At 36.8% G+C, this 19,416-nt stretch overlaps 1 protein-coding gene across 1 annotated transcript in view; it reads right to left on the reverse strand.

The window, feature by feature from the left end:
• Nucleotides 1-3,171: 3,171 nt before the first annotated feature.
• LOC121739673 (histone acetyltransferase KAT7) overlaps nucleotides 3,172-19,416 on the reverse strand; it is a 34,696-nt gene continuing 18,451 nt past the window's right edge. Inside the window, exons 9-11 of the mRNA XM_042132194.1 lie at nucleotides 7,984-8,077; nucleotides 3,669-3,922; nucleotides 3,172-3,267 (exon numbers count right to left, since the gene is read on the reverse strand). Coding sequence (XP_041988128.1) covers nucleotides 3,172-3,267; nucleotides 3,669-3,922; nucleotides 7,984-8,077 — 444 coding nt within the window. The remainder of the gene's footprint in view (nucleotides 3,268-3,668; nucleotides 3,923-7,983; nucleotides 8,078-19,416) is intronic.

Raw genomic sequence — 19,416 nt, forward strand, 5'->3', positions numbered from 1 at the left:
AGACAGACACTAGACAGACAGACGGACAGACATCGAAGTCTCAATAATAGGGTCCCGTTTTTACCCTTTGAGCACGGAACCCTAAAAACCAAGGCTCGGGCTTTCGCCCACACTGCAGTCTGCATTCAGCGTTGCTCGATAGTTTTACTCCAGTTCGAAGGAAATTAGATTATATATATATATATATATATATATATATATATATATATATATATATGATGCGAGTCTTCGAGCGAGTGAGTTTTGCGGTCCACACGGTGGTTTTTGCTCTATCGAGCAAACCGTGTGAGTACTTAGCATAAAATCATATTTTAAGCTCTTTGGCTTAAAAAACCGATTTTAGTACAAGTTTAATGTAGTATAAATAAGTACAAAATATAGTAGTACGTAGTATAAATTGCTGGTGTCGAGTGAAGTAAAGTAACTTGGAACACTATAGTCAACGACCAACGTTTTGAGGCGAAGTCTACAAGGGCACATCAAAAGCAAAACCCGCATAATAATATCTGATAATAATCATGAAAACGTAAGCTGCATTTTTTCACAATATAATAATATACTTAATATGAATTAATTAGGCACAGATCGCGCACAACTTAGCGATCGTTCGACGATTTGGCTACCGATAACATGTCGCCTTTTGATCGCGATCTACCAATGAGATGGATCGGTCCACTGATAACCAATAGAACGTCGGCATGCGTACGCGCATGTACGTCGTAGATCCGGCCCTAATAATACCAATTATTATTAACATAATATTAATAAAATTTATATTTTACTTAATACTTACATCCTAAATACTGTTATTTACCGATTAATATTTACATTTGATTCTCAATTATATTTTAAATAGTATATTAAAATATCATGTTGATTTACAAATCAAAATAATCTTACAACACAAAGTCAAACTGTCTCACCCAGAGATATTATGATTAACCTTCAATTTAATGAAGAGTTTGACGGATAATGTATGAGGCTTATGTTAAAATTTTGAATTAATTACGGGTCTCTTTTCGTAGCTCGCGGAATAAATTCTTTGACACAGATACTCTTTCTTAGTTTTTATTATTCGTGGCGTTTAAGTAATTAATATTCCACTCGGAGTGCGGCAGAAAATCACGTATATTAATAATAAAAATTAATAATTAAAAAACTTTATTTCCGTTCTCTTGTCCACAGTAAAATAACACGTCATTGAAAAAGTTTTTCTATTTTTTTATTATTCATAATATTATAAACATAAAATAAGAGGTAAGGTTTACGAAAATGGGTTCAAAATACTAGACACATTTTTTTTATCAAATATTGTGGATGTTTTAGTGCCAATATAATTCTTATATGCCAATATCTTAGTTTACCTTAAATGCAATATAATACTCTAGTTATAGGAATAAAGACACAAAATCTAACTTAATTAGCGATCCGCCTCAGCTTTAATTTACATGTTTTATATAATTATAATAAGTTATCTTTAATCGCTTTATTTTTTGTTAAAAACTGCATCAAAATTTGTCGAGTAAAAGATGCAATCAGTCAGCGACAGCTACTTTACATTGTACTGTTAAGTTATTTAGACTTTACAGTAATATTTTCAAAATCATTTTGATTTTAAATGTAACAGCGATGGTTTTAAGAAAAAGAAATTATTTTAAAAAAATCCTATCTATTGCTCATCAAAGGCACGCTTACAATTTGTACTATACATAATACAGCTGTGCGATTTCAATAGTTTTAGATTTTGCTAAAACCTTATCACCATAATGTTTTTTTTTTATATTTAAGCCTTAAAAAAAGCAGCAAAAAACAGAAAGCTTTGACGCGTGACATCTCTAGAAGTCTTTATAATTTTTATGAGATTTATTATCTTCTTTTACGAGTTTGGTATTGTGGTAAATTTCGTTAAAATCGATGCAGTATCTTCGAAATCCTACCCTGATAAGGCTATCAAATATTTTTTTAATCTTTACCATTTCGTGTTGACCATAAAGATAATATTGTAACGTGCAATTGTATTGGCTGCACCCACATAGTGGATGATTTTTTCTTGCGGTGGCGTTTGACAATGTTGCGGTTTTGTATGTCAAAAGGTATACCGTATACAAACAAAGCGGAACCGCAAGTAACACTTAGAATTTTATGGCGTTCTTTTACGCATGTTTTTATAGCTCTAAAGACTGAACCTACGGTATTTCATTTTGCCCCATCGTTCTCTTAAAAATATATTTCAATTTTCGGATATCATAATTGAGATATAAAATTGTTCAGATATTATCTTGTTTGATAGCGTGAGATTTCAGAAAATAAACTTTTTTATTTAAAAGTTATGGATATTTCTACAAATACTTATATAGCAGTTTTACATACTTATAGATTCTTACATATACGGGCTACATTTACAAATTTGCTTAGCTACATTAAGTTGCATGGTACACAACAATCAGTAGTGACCATCGGTATCTTTAAAGTTTCAAAATAAAAAAATGGTTGTTTGCTGAATTGACTCCCAAAATATATAGCAACTTATTAAAACACTGATATCGAAATGCCACCTTTACTGCGATTAATCGTAGTTCTGCTGCAGAATTTTGAAAATAGAATAGAGACCGCATTAGAACGTGTTCCCGTCCAGATTATTGTGCTTTGGCCATAACGTCGATAATTTTACTTTACCACTAGTCTCGTCTATTACTTTGAGATTTTGGTTGCCACCGAATCCTTCTCGGTCCGTAGTGTGTGAACCCCGCCAGTAACATGTTGAAACTGCAGCTATAATCTAATCTGTATGTCTATTAGTACTAGCTAGTGAGTCGCAGTCTGCGACGCGTGGGCTCTATCAAGAGCATATGGATCATTCAATGCGTACGATACGCCATCAGGAATTGTGTTAACTCTTACACTACGCGGTCAGAACCTTGTTAACCTTACGGCGTACACGTAATCTCTGCGAAGAGCACGCTATACCACCATAAGGGTTAATAAGGGTGCGTGCACGCTACGCCGACCGGAGTTATGCTAACTCCTCGGCGCTGTGCCATCAGGTATTAACTACGCTGCGCCAGAAGTGTTAACTCGCTACAGCAGATCTCGTGCGGCGCTGCTGGCGGGTCGCGACGGGCGCGGGGGGCGGAGCGCGCGCAGGCGGGCGCGGGGCGCGGGGGCGCGGCGTCAGCGGGCCGCCCCGCCGCCGCCCCACCACCGCAGGCACGACGCGTCCACGCACCGCGCGCGCGCCGCACGTCGCATCGCGTCCTCTAACACCTCCTGTGACAAGGATATAAATAGTCAACACTATGGATATGAAAGAGACAGCGTTAGCGGGTCCCTAGACGAGCAATTTTATTGCGTAATATTGTTGACCGCCTAGGGTTGATATTTGGACATGCCGTGCCTTCAATCTAATTGTCAAATAAAATGTTCAATAAAATTGAAGCTTTCTTTGATGCCAGAAAGTAAGAATTACAAAAAACTTTGGATGAAAAGAATCAGCAATCTACATTGGTAGATCTTTCTGAGTGAAACGTTTCTTTCTTTCGAGACTTACATCATTTAATTAGAAATAAATTATTATCTACTCCTATGGATTCTAATTACTGCACTACTAAGTATAGTTATAGGAACTAAATATTTGTCATAACAATAATATTGTACAAAATGTTACTTACTTGTTTCTTCAGTACAATATGTTTTCCCTTCCAATACTTCATGAGTCCTCGCTCCTGTAAAGTGGACACTATGTCCGAGGATGCAATAGCGAGGTCCTTGCTAAGGTCCCGTATACACAGGGTGGGTCCGGGCGCTGAGCACAGTCTCTTGAGTAGAGCCTCCTTCCAGTAGGAGCGGTAGGATATAAGGCCGAGGTCAGACAGGGGGGTTTCCGGCGAACCCACCTTCCCTTCCACCTTCGTTAGCAGGTAACCTGGGCAAAAAAGTGACAGTTAGCTTTTCTAAATTGTAAGAAAGTGACGTTTAGTTTCTTTGACTCTGAAAATTGCATATTTAGGAGGGTTGAAAAGGGATGATAACCACGTTAGTTTTTTGTGCCAAACATGATCTCTACCTTTCTCTAGTCCCCTTTAAAAGCGTTTTTAATACCTAACTTTTTAGCGCAATAGTGCAAGATCGTCAAAAGCAAATTATTGTTTTTGACGATCTTGCACCGACCTTTGACGAACTTATATATAGAGATAAAAGTGTAGTAAATCACGGTTATGTATGATTTACACAATGTGTCAAAATGGCATACCTAATAACATAGACTGATCTCTGACATAATCGTCAATTGAATTTCGCACTAAAGACTCAACGCAAACATAAGCTGGCCATTTAGCCTAAACTTTTTCGTTTTCGCTTCGTTATAGAATCGCCGAACAAAATGTATGGAATTTACATAAGACGAGTCGAACGTCAACGACATATTAACGAACGCTTATGTCAATTCTATACATTTTCCTCGGCGATTCTATAACGAATCGGAAACGAAAAGATTTTGGCATACCCCCCCAGATCGCACATATTTTATCAGCACCGTACGCGCCTTACGCGTAGAACTCACCGCATAGTGCACGAAATGCGGCGCGTACGAGGTTTCACATAATTTCGTACAACGAATGTAAAATATGGCACAATCGGCGCGTGCGTGTTGACAAATGTGCGATCACCTTTACAACGACTACAGTGTACAGTGTAGTCAATTAGCAAATTACGCAAACCGCTATCCTCGCTTTAACCTCAGATATTGTATCAATAACTCGGTCAGTGTACTGCAGGCGGCTCGGTCATGACGAAAGTTAAAAGATGAACGACACGCTCGGGTTTTGAACCCTCTGCCAACAGCCTCAGAGGGCGAAGGGCGAGTTCGAGTCACTCAAAACTTGCAAATTACACTTGAGTTTCTATTAATGTATTTAAATTGCGTTATCAAAAGTTGATATAGAGGTAGAGGTATAAATATATTTTGTTCTATAGTTAAAGTGTTTTTAAGGGTTTTGGATAAGAGATAGGACTCATACTTCAAAATTTGCACTTGAATCTTAATGTCTTAAAATTTCGTACTCTATGGTTGAATGTCGATACTTTTGTTTTTATAGTAAAGCGAGCCATGGTTTTGACTTTAGGTTAAGCCCTAATTTCACCAACGACTGTTAAAGTTAACGCTCGAATTAGTATCACGTTACCTGTTTCATTTTTCTTATGAATGAAAGAGAAGACATGACATTTAAACAAGCTGTTAACACTAACATACGTTGGTGAAATTGGGGCTAAAGATGGGTTGGCTCTTGTTTTTTACTCCGCCTCACATGAGCAGAGATTATTTAATGGGCACTTGTTGTTTTATTTATGGACTTTTTACTCCAGAGTTCTGTCTAGCTTTCAGATTTACGTCGAACGCGCGATAAAGAACTTCGTTCAAAAAATGTTACAATAATTCTACACCATACTTTGCTCTTGCAGATATAAACTACTCGCCGCGTTCCGTTCGCAACAAATAATTTCTTAAGACTACACTACTCTATCTAATTAGAATAAAGCGATCATTTCACGTTGTAGTGACTAGTGTACATAGTTAAACTTCTTTTATAAACTATATGGTAGCCTAAAAAGTCAATCTCCGTCACGCCAACTAGTTAGTTGGGTGATGTAGTGACTAGTGTACATAGTTAAACTTCTTTTATAAAACCTTATTATTTTGTACTCCTTAGTTTATGATATTTTGACTTGTTTACTTTTTGATATATTTTGTCATTACGTTAAAAATATTCAGCTTGAAAATCGAGTGCGTAATTTTATTACTTTTTCTCCATTGCACCTTCTAAACTAGAAGTCGGGCAAGCGATCACCCTCGCAATCCCGCGAGGACTTTGCTCACTTCAACGTCTTGTCGACACCACCGGTGGTGTCATCTGGAATCTCTAGTCCATAAGACACCACCGACTCTTAGTGATTAACTTTAGTTATTAGTTCATTAACGGCCGTTCCCAATATTTGATCTATCTCTGGTTTTGCCCTACTAGAGATAGAATAGCTCACAATTGACATATAATATTATATGTCTCTAATGTCTAATGTGAGCTATTCCTATCTCTAGTAGGGCAAAACCAGAGATAGATCAAATATTGGGAACCGCCGTAAATTGACGACGATTAGTGATGTTACATAGTTGCTTAGTCGTTGATATGAAAACTCCAATAGTAAAGTTTATATTAAATGGTCATCTTGACATCACTAGGGTGGTGTCATATTGGACTAGAAATTCCATATGACACCACTGGTGGTGTCGTTTTGGTGGTGTCAAGAGGAAGGAACGGAATATAGCTCTCGCTTACTCTAGATAGGACAGTCTTCAGACAGACTATTGCAAAAAAAAAAGATTTGTTTGTGAGTGCATCTTCACATGTTTTGTATAGCACGTCTATTTTAAGACTGTCGTCTGTCGTGTCTTAAGCGAGCGAGAGCCCTAAGACCTTGATTACTGAGTAGAATGGCGATACAGCGCTCTCGGACGATCAAATTGTTCGTTTGCACTGTCTCGCCACACTACTCGCCACTCGGTGTTATCAAGGCCTAAGACTTTGTCCCGGAATCGGACAATCAACAACAGTAGCGTGTAAAGGCCGCGAGTGCACACCTGAGGGTTGAGCGGTCAACCCGGTGTCGGCTGGCGGCCGACGACCCGCGATCGATGCGCCTGCAGTATGGATCGGTCTGCCGTCTAGACTCCCCCCCACCGCCCCGCCGCTCCCCCCACCGCCCCCCTCGCTCGCCCCACCGGGGGGGATACGCGGAATTTTGATGGGCGTGTTAATTATTTGTTTCGCCCGTTTTAGGTGTTAAGTGGCGCACTAATTGGATATCGTAATTGTTGTCGCCGTTGATTTTTTCTTGTTGATTAATTTTGATTTTTGACCGAGTAGCTTACATTAAGGGTCGCATGGAATGTCTTAGAATTTATGTCTAGATTAGCATAATATATTTGTTACTTATTTGATAGAGCTTTTAAATTTTCAACCGACGTCCAAAACACAGGAGGTTGACAATTCGCACCAGCCGTTTTGTTTAGTTATTGAATTCTAATTTCTAATTATTTTGCGGTTGCGATAAAGAAGTACAACTTTCATATCGCAACTTTATGCAAGCATTAATAATTATTTTCTTTTCTTAAGCTCATAGTTATTATCGTATCTGAACCAAACTAAACAAGATTGTGCCAAAGAATATCTACCCCAGTGGGGCAGAGCAAAAGAACTCGAGAGAGCTCATCTTTAAGCCGAGCCATAGAAAATGTCACTTTAAGTATTCCAACTTCCAAGTAGGTTTAAGAGTAGTTTAAAGAAGGTAGATTAGTGTAGCTTTAAGTGATGATTTCTTATGTTTACGCGAATAGTTTTTAACTTTTAAACACTTACAGCTGCTAGACTTAGGGCCTGTTTCACCACTTTCTGATAAAGTGCCTAATAGGCTATTCACAACTTTTTTGACAGATTCTCCATACTTAATCTGTCAAGTTAATTGGTGGATAGCCTTATCAGGAAGTGGTGAAACAGGCCCTTAACCAATTAGATTAATAATTAATAAAATATTTTTTCCAATTTTGTATCAAAATCTTAATGCGGTTCACAGACTACATCTACTTACCAAGTTTCAATAGTATAGCTCTTATAGTTTCGGAGAAAAGTGGCTGTGACATACGGACGGACAGACAGACAGACATGTCGAATCTATAAGGGTTCCGTTTTTTGCCATTTGGCTACGGAACCCTAAAAAAGAAGAGTTAGAGATTGCATTGATTTAGATTTCACTCTTCTCGATACGAGTGCTATGCTATATATATGCTATCACTCTACTCGTATCGAGAAGACTGAAATCTACTCTCTCTATAGAGAGTAGATTCGTTCTACTGACATAATATCTAAAGCTTTCAAAAACATGAGCCTTTACTGCATTCAGGTACAAATTCAAATAAAATTGATCTAAACTTACTGAAATCTATGAGCAGCCTCCCGTACCCTTGTCTCTGGTATGGCGGCAACGTGAGTATACACGATACGTTGTAGTTCAGGAATGAGTTCTTCTCCTGCGGACAGAAATATAGCGTAAGCAAAGTAGCCAACAGTGAACACTGACAAAATCTACTAACTCTATGGACAATAATGATAAGGCGTCGGTAGGAAAGGTAGCCAATCAATAATGGTTTCCCAAGTAAAGCTTGACGACTTATGGATAAAAGGTAAATGATGTTTTATTTATTTTCACAATCATTATTAGGTTATACGTTAACCCAACCGGAGAGTCTTGTCAATGTGGGGGTCATGTAATTGGCTAACCTAAACAAACGACTTCGATATTGACGAGATGCTCAGGTTAGGTTAACGGCTAACCAAAGGACCCACACGTCAACAAGGTTTAGTTAGCGGCTAACCTGAGTGGCTTGCCGATGTAATGTTAACATTGAGTCTTATACCTAAAGTATACCTAATAGTTGGGAAGAGGAAGAGGGGATTTCGGGACTAGCTCGAGCGTGTCAGATTAAGCTTGTATAGGCTTCCGACATGTGTCTAGTCATCATGGTATAGAAATCATCATTTCTCACGTTGTGGGTTAAATTTTTTTTATTTTTTAATAAGTACTTATTAAAATATCATCGGATTTGTCAGATTAAGATGGGGGGGGGGGGGGGGGGATGTTAAGTATACCCCGAAGAAGCTTCCATATAAAGCACTGACGATTCAAAGGTTAGGTAAGCCTGTAGGACATTTTAAAATATAAAAATATAAAGCTTCATATTTTCCTAACTAAGCTTCGCAGATATTTTATTTTGCACTAAACTAAATGATTTAGTCCTTGTTGTCTAAAATATAATAATAACTGACCGAAATAAGCAATTTTCTGAATATATTTTCTTTTTCAAAGCTTTTTCCGCAATTTCTGAACCCACCGCTAAAATAAAAAACGCTCTTATTATTTTTTTATCACTTTTACCTAATTTAAAAAACCTACTAGGTCTCCATGACGCTCGAGTAAGTACAAAATTAGCACCTTCAGGGGAAGGTGCTAATTTTGTAGTCACCCCTACTATAACCTGTAAATGTAACAGTTTAAAATATTTTATTTACTTAATTCACTTAATTCACTAGAGGTTTATGATTATGATTATTATTTTTTACTTTTAGGCAAAAGCTCGTAAGTATTATGTACTTTGTAAGGGTAGCCTAACTACAAAGGACATAATAATAACTATACTTATTCTGAAAAAAAAGTTTCCGTGTTCAATAAAATAACTTCACAATCCCAGACGGCATGTCTATTCATTTCTAACGTCTACAGACGCTTCTACTATACACAGGTGAGTGTGGGATGCCACACTGTCTAGTGTCTAGCAATTTCAGACATTATCGCCATTTGTACACATCCCTTCTTCTGTATTTAACTTAATTTTACTCGATTCTGTATTTAGTTTGTTTGTGTTTATTTAAAATAATATCAATTCCTGGCTAAGCTGACATTTAAATTGACTAGCATTTAGTAAACAAAATAAGCTATACAAGTTTGTCCTAGCCTGTCAAGTAACTTTTCTAACTTATCAAACCGGACAAAACTGATCAGCGTATCCATTTTGTAAATATTTTTATAAGCAAAGGAGCTCTATAAACGTTACAATATATTTTTTACAACATAAAATATTTTATTTATTTTATTTTATTTATTTATTTCGAAAACATACAGTGTTTATTTAATTTATAGTCTCCATTTACACGTTTTCACATTTAGAAACTAATTAATTACAAAGGCTTATATTCTAAGTAAACACTTTTTAATTTTATACCACACTGGCCGCATATGAAAAAATTAAAAAAAAAAACAAAAATAATCTAAATTCAAAAACACGAGACGTCAAAGGAGGTTCCAATTTGGATTCCATTGGCCCGCGGGTACCTACATAGACGTCTGGATTTATTGCGTTACGTCTAGACGTCGCGCGTCGCGGGCAAATTGTCATCGGGGTGCGGAACCCTCTATTATTATATGTGGCCCCGGCGATATGAAAGGTTTCCTCCACTTAATTACTGTATAGGCGTTTTGACGTTCAAGTTTTTAATGCATCAAAAAATGGCGGACGTATTAAAAATGCTCCAGTGAAATTCTTCCTACATGAGGGTGAAAGTATTTTGTGTGTATACTGGTGTATAGGTGCTTTTGTACTAAACGATATTTTAATCTGAGTATCTGACATGACCATTTATTTATTTATTTAATTTATTTATACGAAACTAGATGTCCCGATGAACTTCGTGTCACTTTAAAACCCTTCCTGGACTTCTACGAATATTTAAAGACTAAAATCAGCCCAATCCGTTCAGTCGTTTTCGAGTTTTAGCGTTACTAACATAATTGAAAATCCATTTTTATATATATAGATAATAAGACTTCGCCTTTTTCTTTGTCTTAGAGACTCCAAATTAAAACAAAGAGAACATATTGAGAGGGCCAAAAAAACAAAACAAAAACACATTCGAATACTTTATATAGTTATATTTTAGAGTGGCTACAATTCGACAAAGCCACTTCCGCTTACGTCACACACTGTACCGGATGTCGGCGGGGTCAACGACCTCGGATAGAGCCTGTCTCGACGGCCATCTATACTTTTATGTGTATGCTTCCTCAAAGCGAGATACTTGTTAAACCGAATGCATATATCGATTTAAAACCGTCTGACTTCTATATCAATTCCATGTAATCCATTAAATAAATGTTCATTTGAATCTTTTGTAGTTTAGATGTATTACTAAACGTATACATAGCAATCATAGTGAACATTTTGTATTAAAGCAATAAAAAAATTAGTTGGGACTTACAAAAATATTTTTATTCGCTCAAAATAAAGCTTCGACTTTGTTAAGACGACTATAACGATTACCTATCGACCATTAATTAATTCTTATAAAAATTTAGCTATCGCAACACCATAGACTAAAAACTTGTACTGAACAGGGCATAGACAAAAGAGTTATTACAATAACTAATGAACAATGTACGCTCGAAGCAACAGGCATGTCTGCTACGGCGTAGACGGTCTACGAACCGTCACGTTTACGTTGCGGCCGTAGAGCTACGCCGTAGGCGCTGCCTGTAAATATAAACTTACCTGCCATTACAATTTCAACTCTATCTCGATAGGTGCAAGATTGTTATTCAATCGCGGTTTAAAACCACCGAATGCACGATAGTATTAGCTCGCAGACGAATATTAGATGTTATGTAAACGTTTATTCCCGTTAATAATGCACGACTGAAGGTACAGATTAGAGATTTGTCAGTCTGATGAAACTATAATGGCTACGTAAATGATTCTAATCAGATGTGAATTGTTACAACTTACAAGGTATAAAGTATAAACTATAATATAGCATTGTAAACAAAATATATTATGTTCTTTTATTATTTGAAATCCTCTAAAGATTTTTCAATTATATTGTTCATATTATAAATCTTGAAAACTGAAGGTTTTCGAAAATTCTTAATTTTATTATATCCATTTTCCTGGCTAGCAGGATTAACATGGTCGCAATACGAACACGAGATAAGATACGCTGACAGAACGTAGGGACAAAATGACAGATTTTCTTTGTCAGTTTGTATTTTCTTATGCAGAAAAGAACGTTCTATAGTTACCACGATAAGAATAGGTCTCAGAAAACTCATATATTTCCCACATTTTCATATACTCAAATAAACTTTACAAAAGTTTGTCTACCCCTACATGACATTAGGTGCTATATCTGCATGTTATACGAGTTAGGACCCTAGTATCGAAATGCCGCGACTACCCACTAGAGTGCTAGACAGTAGACGGTGCGATACATAAAACAGCTATAATAACTTATTCCGAAGGGTGTACGCCAGACGACAGACACACGCGTCCCCACCATTTATTTTAAATTACTTTCTTAGTCTCAAAAGTACACTCCAATTGATTTTTAATCTGTCGCGGACTCTTGAATTTTTAGTCACCCCAAGAGTATTTTTTCGCTTTTATAAAGTCTTTTATTGAATCTTAAGGATTTAATCTTGGTTATGTTTATTTTTGGGATTTAATTTCTTTCGCTTAGGTACAGTTCGTTTAGCCTTTTGAAGAAATGTATTAAGGAGCAATCATAGTAAATATTTTGTATTCGTGATAAAAAAGGCAACATTTTAGGACTTACAAAATAATTTTTATTGGCAAAATAAATTAGCTTCGACTTTATTAATAAGATGACCTGTTATTATCGACCATTAATTAATTTTAAAATCTATTAACATACATGTTGCGTTATCTTGCAAGCTTAAAGTTTTAACGCCAAATTGCACACAATTTAGCTTACTGGACAAAAATCGTTGCCTAATCAATAATCATCCACAGATGTAAAGAACGAGACCAGCAATTTTAAGATTATAGTGAAAGAAATTAGTATTTTGTAACTAACTTGTAGGTATCGATTTTAACTACTCGGACAGAAATACCTGCATTTCCTAATCGGTTTATATCGAATCAGATTATAGTTTTCAGTGGCAGAACTCGATTAGAATCGGCGGTATGCGACGCGTGTAATTGAATTGGTATTACGGGGGAAGTTTTATGCGGTTATATTGTATGGCAGATTCTAGTGCCGTGTTCTTATCATTCGATTATTAATCAACTGATTGAAGGTTCTTTTCAAGACCTAGAAGCCTAGTAGTCTCCATAGTTATTATGAGTACACAGGGTGTAACAAAAATCATACTTTAGGTTGTATATATTGTTAGTGTAATATGAACGCAACCCAATGTTTTGTTTATTGTAACATTTTAATGTACTTGATACTTATGTTGGCAACCCATGTCTATATATAATTTGTGATCTGCGTAAAATGTCAATTGTCGTTGTCACTAAAATTAATTATCTATGTTCTCTTTGTGGTTCGATCTCTAATGTACAAGTGCAGAATAAAACTGTATGCAATTTTACAAGTCGTTTCATATATATTTTCACCAAAATATTAACATATATGTGTGTGTCCCTTATTGGGATTTGTATGGGCAAGCGCCCGAACGTCATAGGTTTGCCCATACAAAAGTAAAAGAAAAATTCACTCATACACACCCTAAAGTATCACTTAGTTTTATGATACTTGTATATTATAAGCAAGAAAAACAAAAAAATATTGTATACTAAATAAATAATAAACTACGAGAGCAAAAGTATTTGGGTAGAGCAGATAAACGTAAGTGGTAATTTACTTACATCTGCTTACACCAGTCTGGTTTAAAGTTAACCCCGAGTTAAATATCATGTTATTTCTCTCGTTGTTCATATTGATGAAAGAAAAGGCATGATGGCGCATAGGATTAACTTAAACTTGGATTGGCCTTAGCCCTAACATAATATTATTTCAAAATAGTTTAAGTACCACAGACGAAACAACAAAGCCACACATAAACTACGGAGTTGGTGTAGTTAGGGCATGTAGAGTCACAAGTTTGGCATATTTGATCCGATAACTTTTTAAGGATACCAGCCGGTAATTTTGTCATAGCACTATTTTGTCCTTAAGAAATTGTCACTTTTGGGATAGGTAATATTAGTATACTTAAGTAATCATAATCTTATAAACATCTCCCTATTTCATTCAAAGCAAAAGATAACTAGCAAGCGCTTGAAGTAACCTAATAAGTAACTTCAAATATTATGGTCTCGAGTAGCTCTAGCTATCAAGAGTGACTCTAACGGCCGTAATCAGAGACATATTTTAATGATACAGATGGTTGAACTTCAATTTAATGAAGTGTTTGACAAATAATGTATGGGGCTTATGTCAAAATCGTCATATAATTACAGTAATTTATATTCGTCTCTGAGCGCGGCAGTATGTTTATTACTTATATCTAATATGTAGATGGTCTTGACATTAGACAAATGACATTTTCTTGAACGCCTCCGTGGTCCAGTGGTTAAGAGCGTGGCTCTTGACTCGGAGGTCGTGGGTTCTACTCCTGCGTTGGAAACATGTTATTTCCAAGTTTGGTTAGGACGATGCAGGCTGATGACCTGATTGTCTGACAAGTAAGATGATCCATGCGTCGGATGGGCATGTAAAAAGTCGGTCCTGCGCCTGATCTCTCCCCAGTCGTGTCGGTCTTCCGTCCCACTGGGCTATGAGAGTCAAAGGAATAGAGAGTTCAGTTGTGTACTGCGCGCAAACTTGGGCACTATAAAATTACTCCTGCGTAACTGGCCTGGTTTCAATGAACCCGGGCACCGTCACCGAAACTGGTGTGGGAGTTATTATTATTATTATGTAGTAGACCATCTACGGAGCGGCGTAGTTTGTAAGAACTAAAACTCCTTAAACAAAGATTTAAAAAAAGTTAAAGTAACTGAAGGTAATGTTTACCAAAACCCCTATAAAAAGCACATTACACGCAGTCTGAGACGGCGCGGGCGGTGCGGCGACGGTAAATAAGTCTGATAGAGCCTCCGCAAACAATACAGTCTAGTGCATATCGATTATTTTATTTCGGTTCGCGTAGGTCAGGTACGGCGCGCCGCCGCCGACCCTCGCCCGCTTCCCACGAAAACACAAACACACACACACACACACACACACAGCCCACACGTCTGTGGCACACACAGACAGATTTGGACGTTGTTAAGGCCAACCGTAAAAGTGGCTGCTAATTTTTTAAAGGTATGTAAAATTACTTTGAAATCTCGACATTTAGCTGTTGGTACGATTCATTTGATCCTGGAGCTTAAAAAGATAATTTGAGTAGTTCAAACTACATCCCTAGCCAGATTTAAATAGTAATGAATTATATGATAACGAAATTAATTTTATTAAGTATTTAAGATACTTTTCATAAAATCCTATATCTGCGGTAACCGTTTCTTTTTCATGTAATAATACACAAGATACAAAATAATATTATTACAAAAAATATCTCTGCTTAATATGTATCATAATACCGTAGTCCGTAGTAAAAATGCTTAAAAACACAATAAAAAAATGAAAATACCCATAACACTTTAAACAAAACTCACACATAATACGAACCAAAACGCATTCACGCGAATCGCAAGGAGCAATCTAATAAATCAGGAATTATCAAACACCCACATAGGCATAAAATAAAACACCGTCACAAAATCTAGACTTCCCCCTGGGGGCGGGGCCTGGCGGTCGTCGACCCCACAGCTGACGCTCAATGGTGTAGTACGCTAACTATAATGAGTACGCGACTCCATAAGGCACGGGGAAAAATGCTTTAATGAGAACATGTTGCTTTTCAATAGCTGTGCCGAGTAAGTTTTTCCAATTTGAACTACTTATTGTTTTGTTTTTTATAAGAATTTAGGGCCCACTTCTAGTAGAATTATTGGATTACAAAGCTAGTTAATAGAATTAGGCGTTACTTTGCGTAAATAGATATTATTATTTTTTAGCAATATCCCGCGAAATAAATCTCAACCTGTAAGTAAATGAGTGAGTACGCATAGGCATGCGTTACAGCACCTCCCTCCTTTCCTACACTGCCTATGAGTACATTCGCATGCAAGAACGTGCAAACACCGCCACCATACAAGCCATAATATTAGCAAATTCATGCAAGGCTTCCCACCACCACTCAAGTTGAAAACCTCGACGCTACTAAACTAAGTTCTAAAAAAGCTAATCCTATGTTAAATTGTCATGCCTTTTTAATTACAAAGAGCGTCCGTGGCCCTTTGGTTCACACTCCTAGAGGGTACAGGTTCGATCCCGGGTGGAGGCGTGTACGTTTACAGTACTAGATGATGCTCTCCCGAACTCCGTTGCGCTAAAATTATTTTATCGCGTGTGAAGCGTACAATATAAAGTAAGCCTTTAAATACATTGTGGATGATTTATACAGTACTAGCTGTCCCGGTGAACTTCGTGTCACTTTAAAACCTTCCCTGGACTTCTACGAATATTTTAAGACTAAAATTAGCCCAACCCGTTCAGCCGTTTTCGAGTTTTAGCGTTACTAACATAATTGAAAATCCATTTTTATATAATATTTGACTTTTAAGTATTATCACAAATCTTTTGTATGGGAGTATAGAAAAGTGTTGTTTTTAGACCTTTTCAGGAAATTTAATTTTTTTTTTGTTTAGAATTTTTCTCTCCGTAAGAACCATCCTCGTACTTCAAGGAATATTAAAAAAAAGAATTTGCGAAATCGGTCCAACCGTTCTCGAGTTTTGCGCTTAGCAACACATTCAGCGACTCATTTTTATATTATAGATTTTTCAGAGCGAAGTAACCACTCCTCAAATACTGTAGTGCCTGGGACAAGATTTTTAAATGTCCGTATGGTTGCCCAAGCGCATTCGGCATTCTCGCATCATAGTCGACATAGTCCAGAGGAAAGAACTAGTCAATACGTCTGGGACCAACTAAGTGCGGGTTTCCTCACGATGTTTTCCTTCACCGTACGAGCGTCCGTATACATAATACGGACATGAGACATTTTCTGATCTCAAGTACATTACTTGAGATCAGAAAATGTCTCATAGGTACACGCCTCCACCCGGGTTCGAACCTGCACCCTCTAGGAGTGCGAACCGAAGGTCTACCCATAAGGCCACGGACGCTCTCGCGTACAATATATTTCCAGGATAAAAAGCATCCTATGTCCTTTCCAAGCAAAATAGATTCAGCGGTTTGGGCGTGAGGAGTGAGACACACTTTCGAATTTATAATATTACTAGATGTACCGCGTGGCTTCGCCCGCGTAAATTAGGAATTTTACAGAAACCGTACATTTTCCCATAAAAAATATTTCCCCCGTTTTTCCCACATTTTCCTGAGTTTCTTCGGTCGTATTAGTCTTAGCGTGATAATATAATATAGCCTATAGTCTTAATCGATATATGATCTGTCTAACACTGAGATACGTTTTTAAATCGGACCTGTAGTTCCTGAGATTGACACGTTCAAGCAAACATACTCACTCTTCAGGTTTATAATATTAGGTAGGTATAGATTTTTTTAAATTATTAAACTTGACAAACTCGAGTCTCGATCTAAAAGACTATGAAATGGTATTATATGATAGTGATGATGATGATGATGATGATGATGATGATGATGAATGTAATTTGCATAGTAGAATATGCTTTCTGTTCTTAAAACAACGCCGAAACTCCCAAACTTGTATCTATAAAGAATCAGGAGTGCTCTCAGCACCTTCCGAACCACGGTATACCAGGTATATCCTGGTGCAAAATCTTACTTGTTGGTAGCATATGCTAAGAATACTTCTCACGAAACCGAAGTCACCACATGTTTCCCTATAAGTTTTGAGGAGTTCCCTCGATTACTTATGGATCCTTCATCAAATCACCACTTTTGTGAATATAATACCAAATTAGGATGATACCCTATATACCAAAAGAAAATTTTTGAAAATCGGTTAACAAACGGCGGAGTAATCGTTGAATATAAGAAAACGAACATAACACCTACCTCATTTTGAAAGTCGGTTAAAATTGTAGCCTATGTGTTATTCTGATGTTTAAGCTATATTATTGTAAAGTTTCATTAAAATCCGTTCAGTAGTTTTTGCGTGAAAGAGTAACAAACATCCATACATCCACACATCTATACATCCATACATCCAAACAAACTTTCGCCTTTATAATATTAGTAAGATAATATACTAGATGACGCCCGCAACTCCGTTGCGCCAAAATTCGTTTATCGCGCGGGAACCGTACATTTTTCCGGGACATGCGTTTGGGCGTGAAGTGGTAACAGACAGACAGACAGACAGACAGACAGACAGACATACAGACACACTTTCGCATTTATTATATTAGTATGGAAGTATGGATATAGTATACTATATAGTATTTTATTTTATTTTATCTGGAAAACTTACAGCATACAAATAATACCATTAATCTTTAATCTATATATATAAAAGAAAGTCGTGTTTGTTACAACACTTATAACTAGAGAACGGCTGGACCGATTGCAATGGTTTTTGATTTGTTGGATTTGTTTCCGTCCCGAATAGCAGAATACATCTTAAAAACAATGAAAACTCGATATGTGTAATGATTAATGAATACTTTATCATTTCAATAGATGCTGATTTGTTTATTACATGTCAAACATTTGTTGTCCAATCCTGTCAAATAGTGTAACAACTATTTTTTTTTTGGAGCTTATGGCCTGGTTGCTGAGACCTTTAGCCCGGCCGCACATCGTCCGAAATTTCTGATACGAAACATTTGAACGTCGGCCGGACCGCCACACCGCACACTACGTCGGAAGCGGGCTGAACCGGCAAGACTAGACGATAAAGTACGAGACGTCATCTTGCAGGAGTCAAAGGGCGAAGAATGTCATGACAAATTTACCGGCGAAAATTACCAGCAGAGTCACCGGGAATTTTTGTAATTTTGTAATTTAGAAGACAAGACTTATTTTATTACTTATTGATTATGTTTTTAAAATAGGTTTTGATGATTATTGCGCACATGTTGCCTCCCCCGGGAGTGTATTTATTTTTTGTAAAATGTCTACAAAGTTCAGGTATTGTTATATTTGTTTGTTTTAGACATTAATTTTCGAAAATTTTTTATTAACCGAAAATAATACCTAAGATTGCCATTATTGGTTCCGCCACCAGAGCCATTGTGCTCCCTGCTTTATGGCGAAACACTAGAATCACGACATTTTCCTTCGGTTTTCCTTCCTGGCGCTATAACTCCAGAACGCACGAACCGATTTCCACGGTTTTGCATTCGTTGGAAAGGTCTCGGGCTCCGTGAGGTCTATAGAAAAAAAAATCAGAAAAACCTTCAAGAGAAAAGCAGGAAAATAGGGAAAATAATTTTATGGCAAAACAACGTTTGCCGGGACAGCTAGTAGGTTTATAATCAATGAGGAAAATATTTAACTATTCCCGCGGATGAGCCGCCATATTTGATGTAGAGTGACATTACATTCGTTTTCATGTTACTCTCAATGAGCCCTTTCATTTGATACCCATATTGCAGTAGTGCATTAAAAATAACTATTCCCGTGTCTTGGATGAGCCGCCATATTGGATGTAGAATGACATTACATTAGTTTTCGAGTTACTCTCAAAAAGCCTTTTCATTTAATACCCATATTGTAGGACTGCCTAGAAAATAACTATTTCGCCATCTTGGATGTTCGGCTATATTGGATTTAGAGTGATGTCACATACCATATCGTGCATTGTCATCCAAACTAAACGCGTATGCAAAATTTCAGCTCAATAGGTTAAATATATCTACTTCAAAATTGAGTTGCAAGATTTCACCCGAACATACATACTTACATACATACAGAGCAAGTTAAATAAAAGCTTTTAATAATGCTGGCTTAATAAGTC

This window comes from Aricia agestis, chromosome 2, assembly GCF_905147365.1.
Source record: "Aricia agestis chromosome 2, ilAriAges1.1, whole genome shotgun sequence".
Lineage (NCBI taxonomy): Eukaryota > Metazoa > Arthropoda > Insecta > Lepidoptera > Lycaenidae > Aricia > Aricia agestis.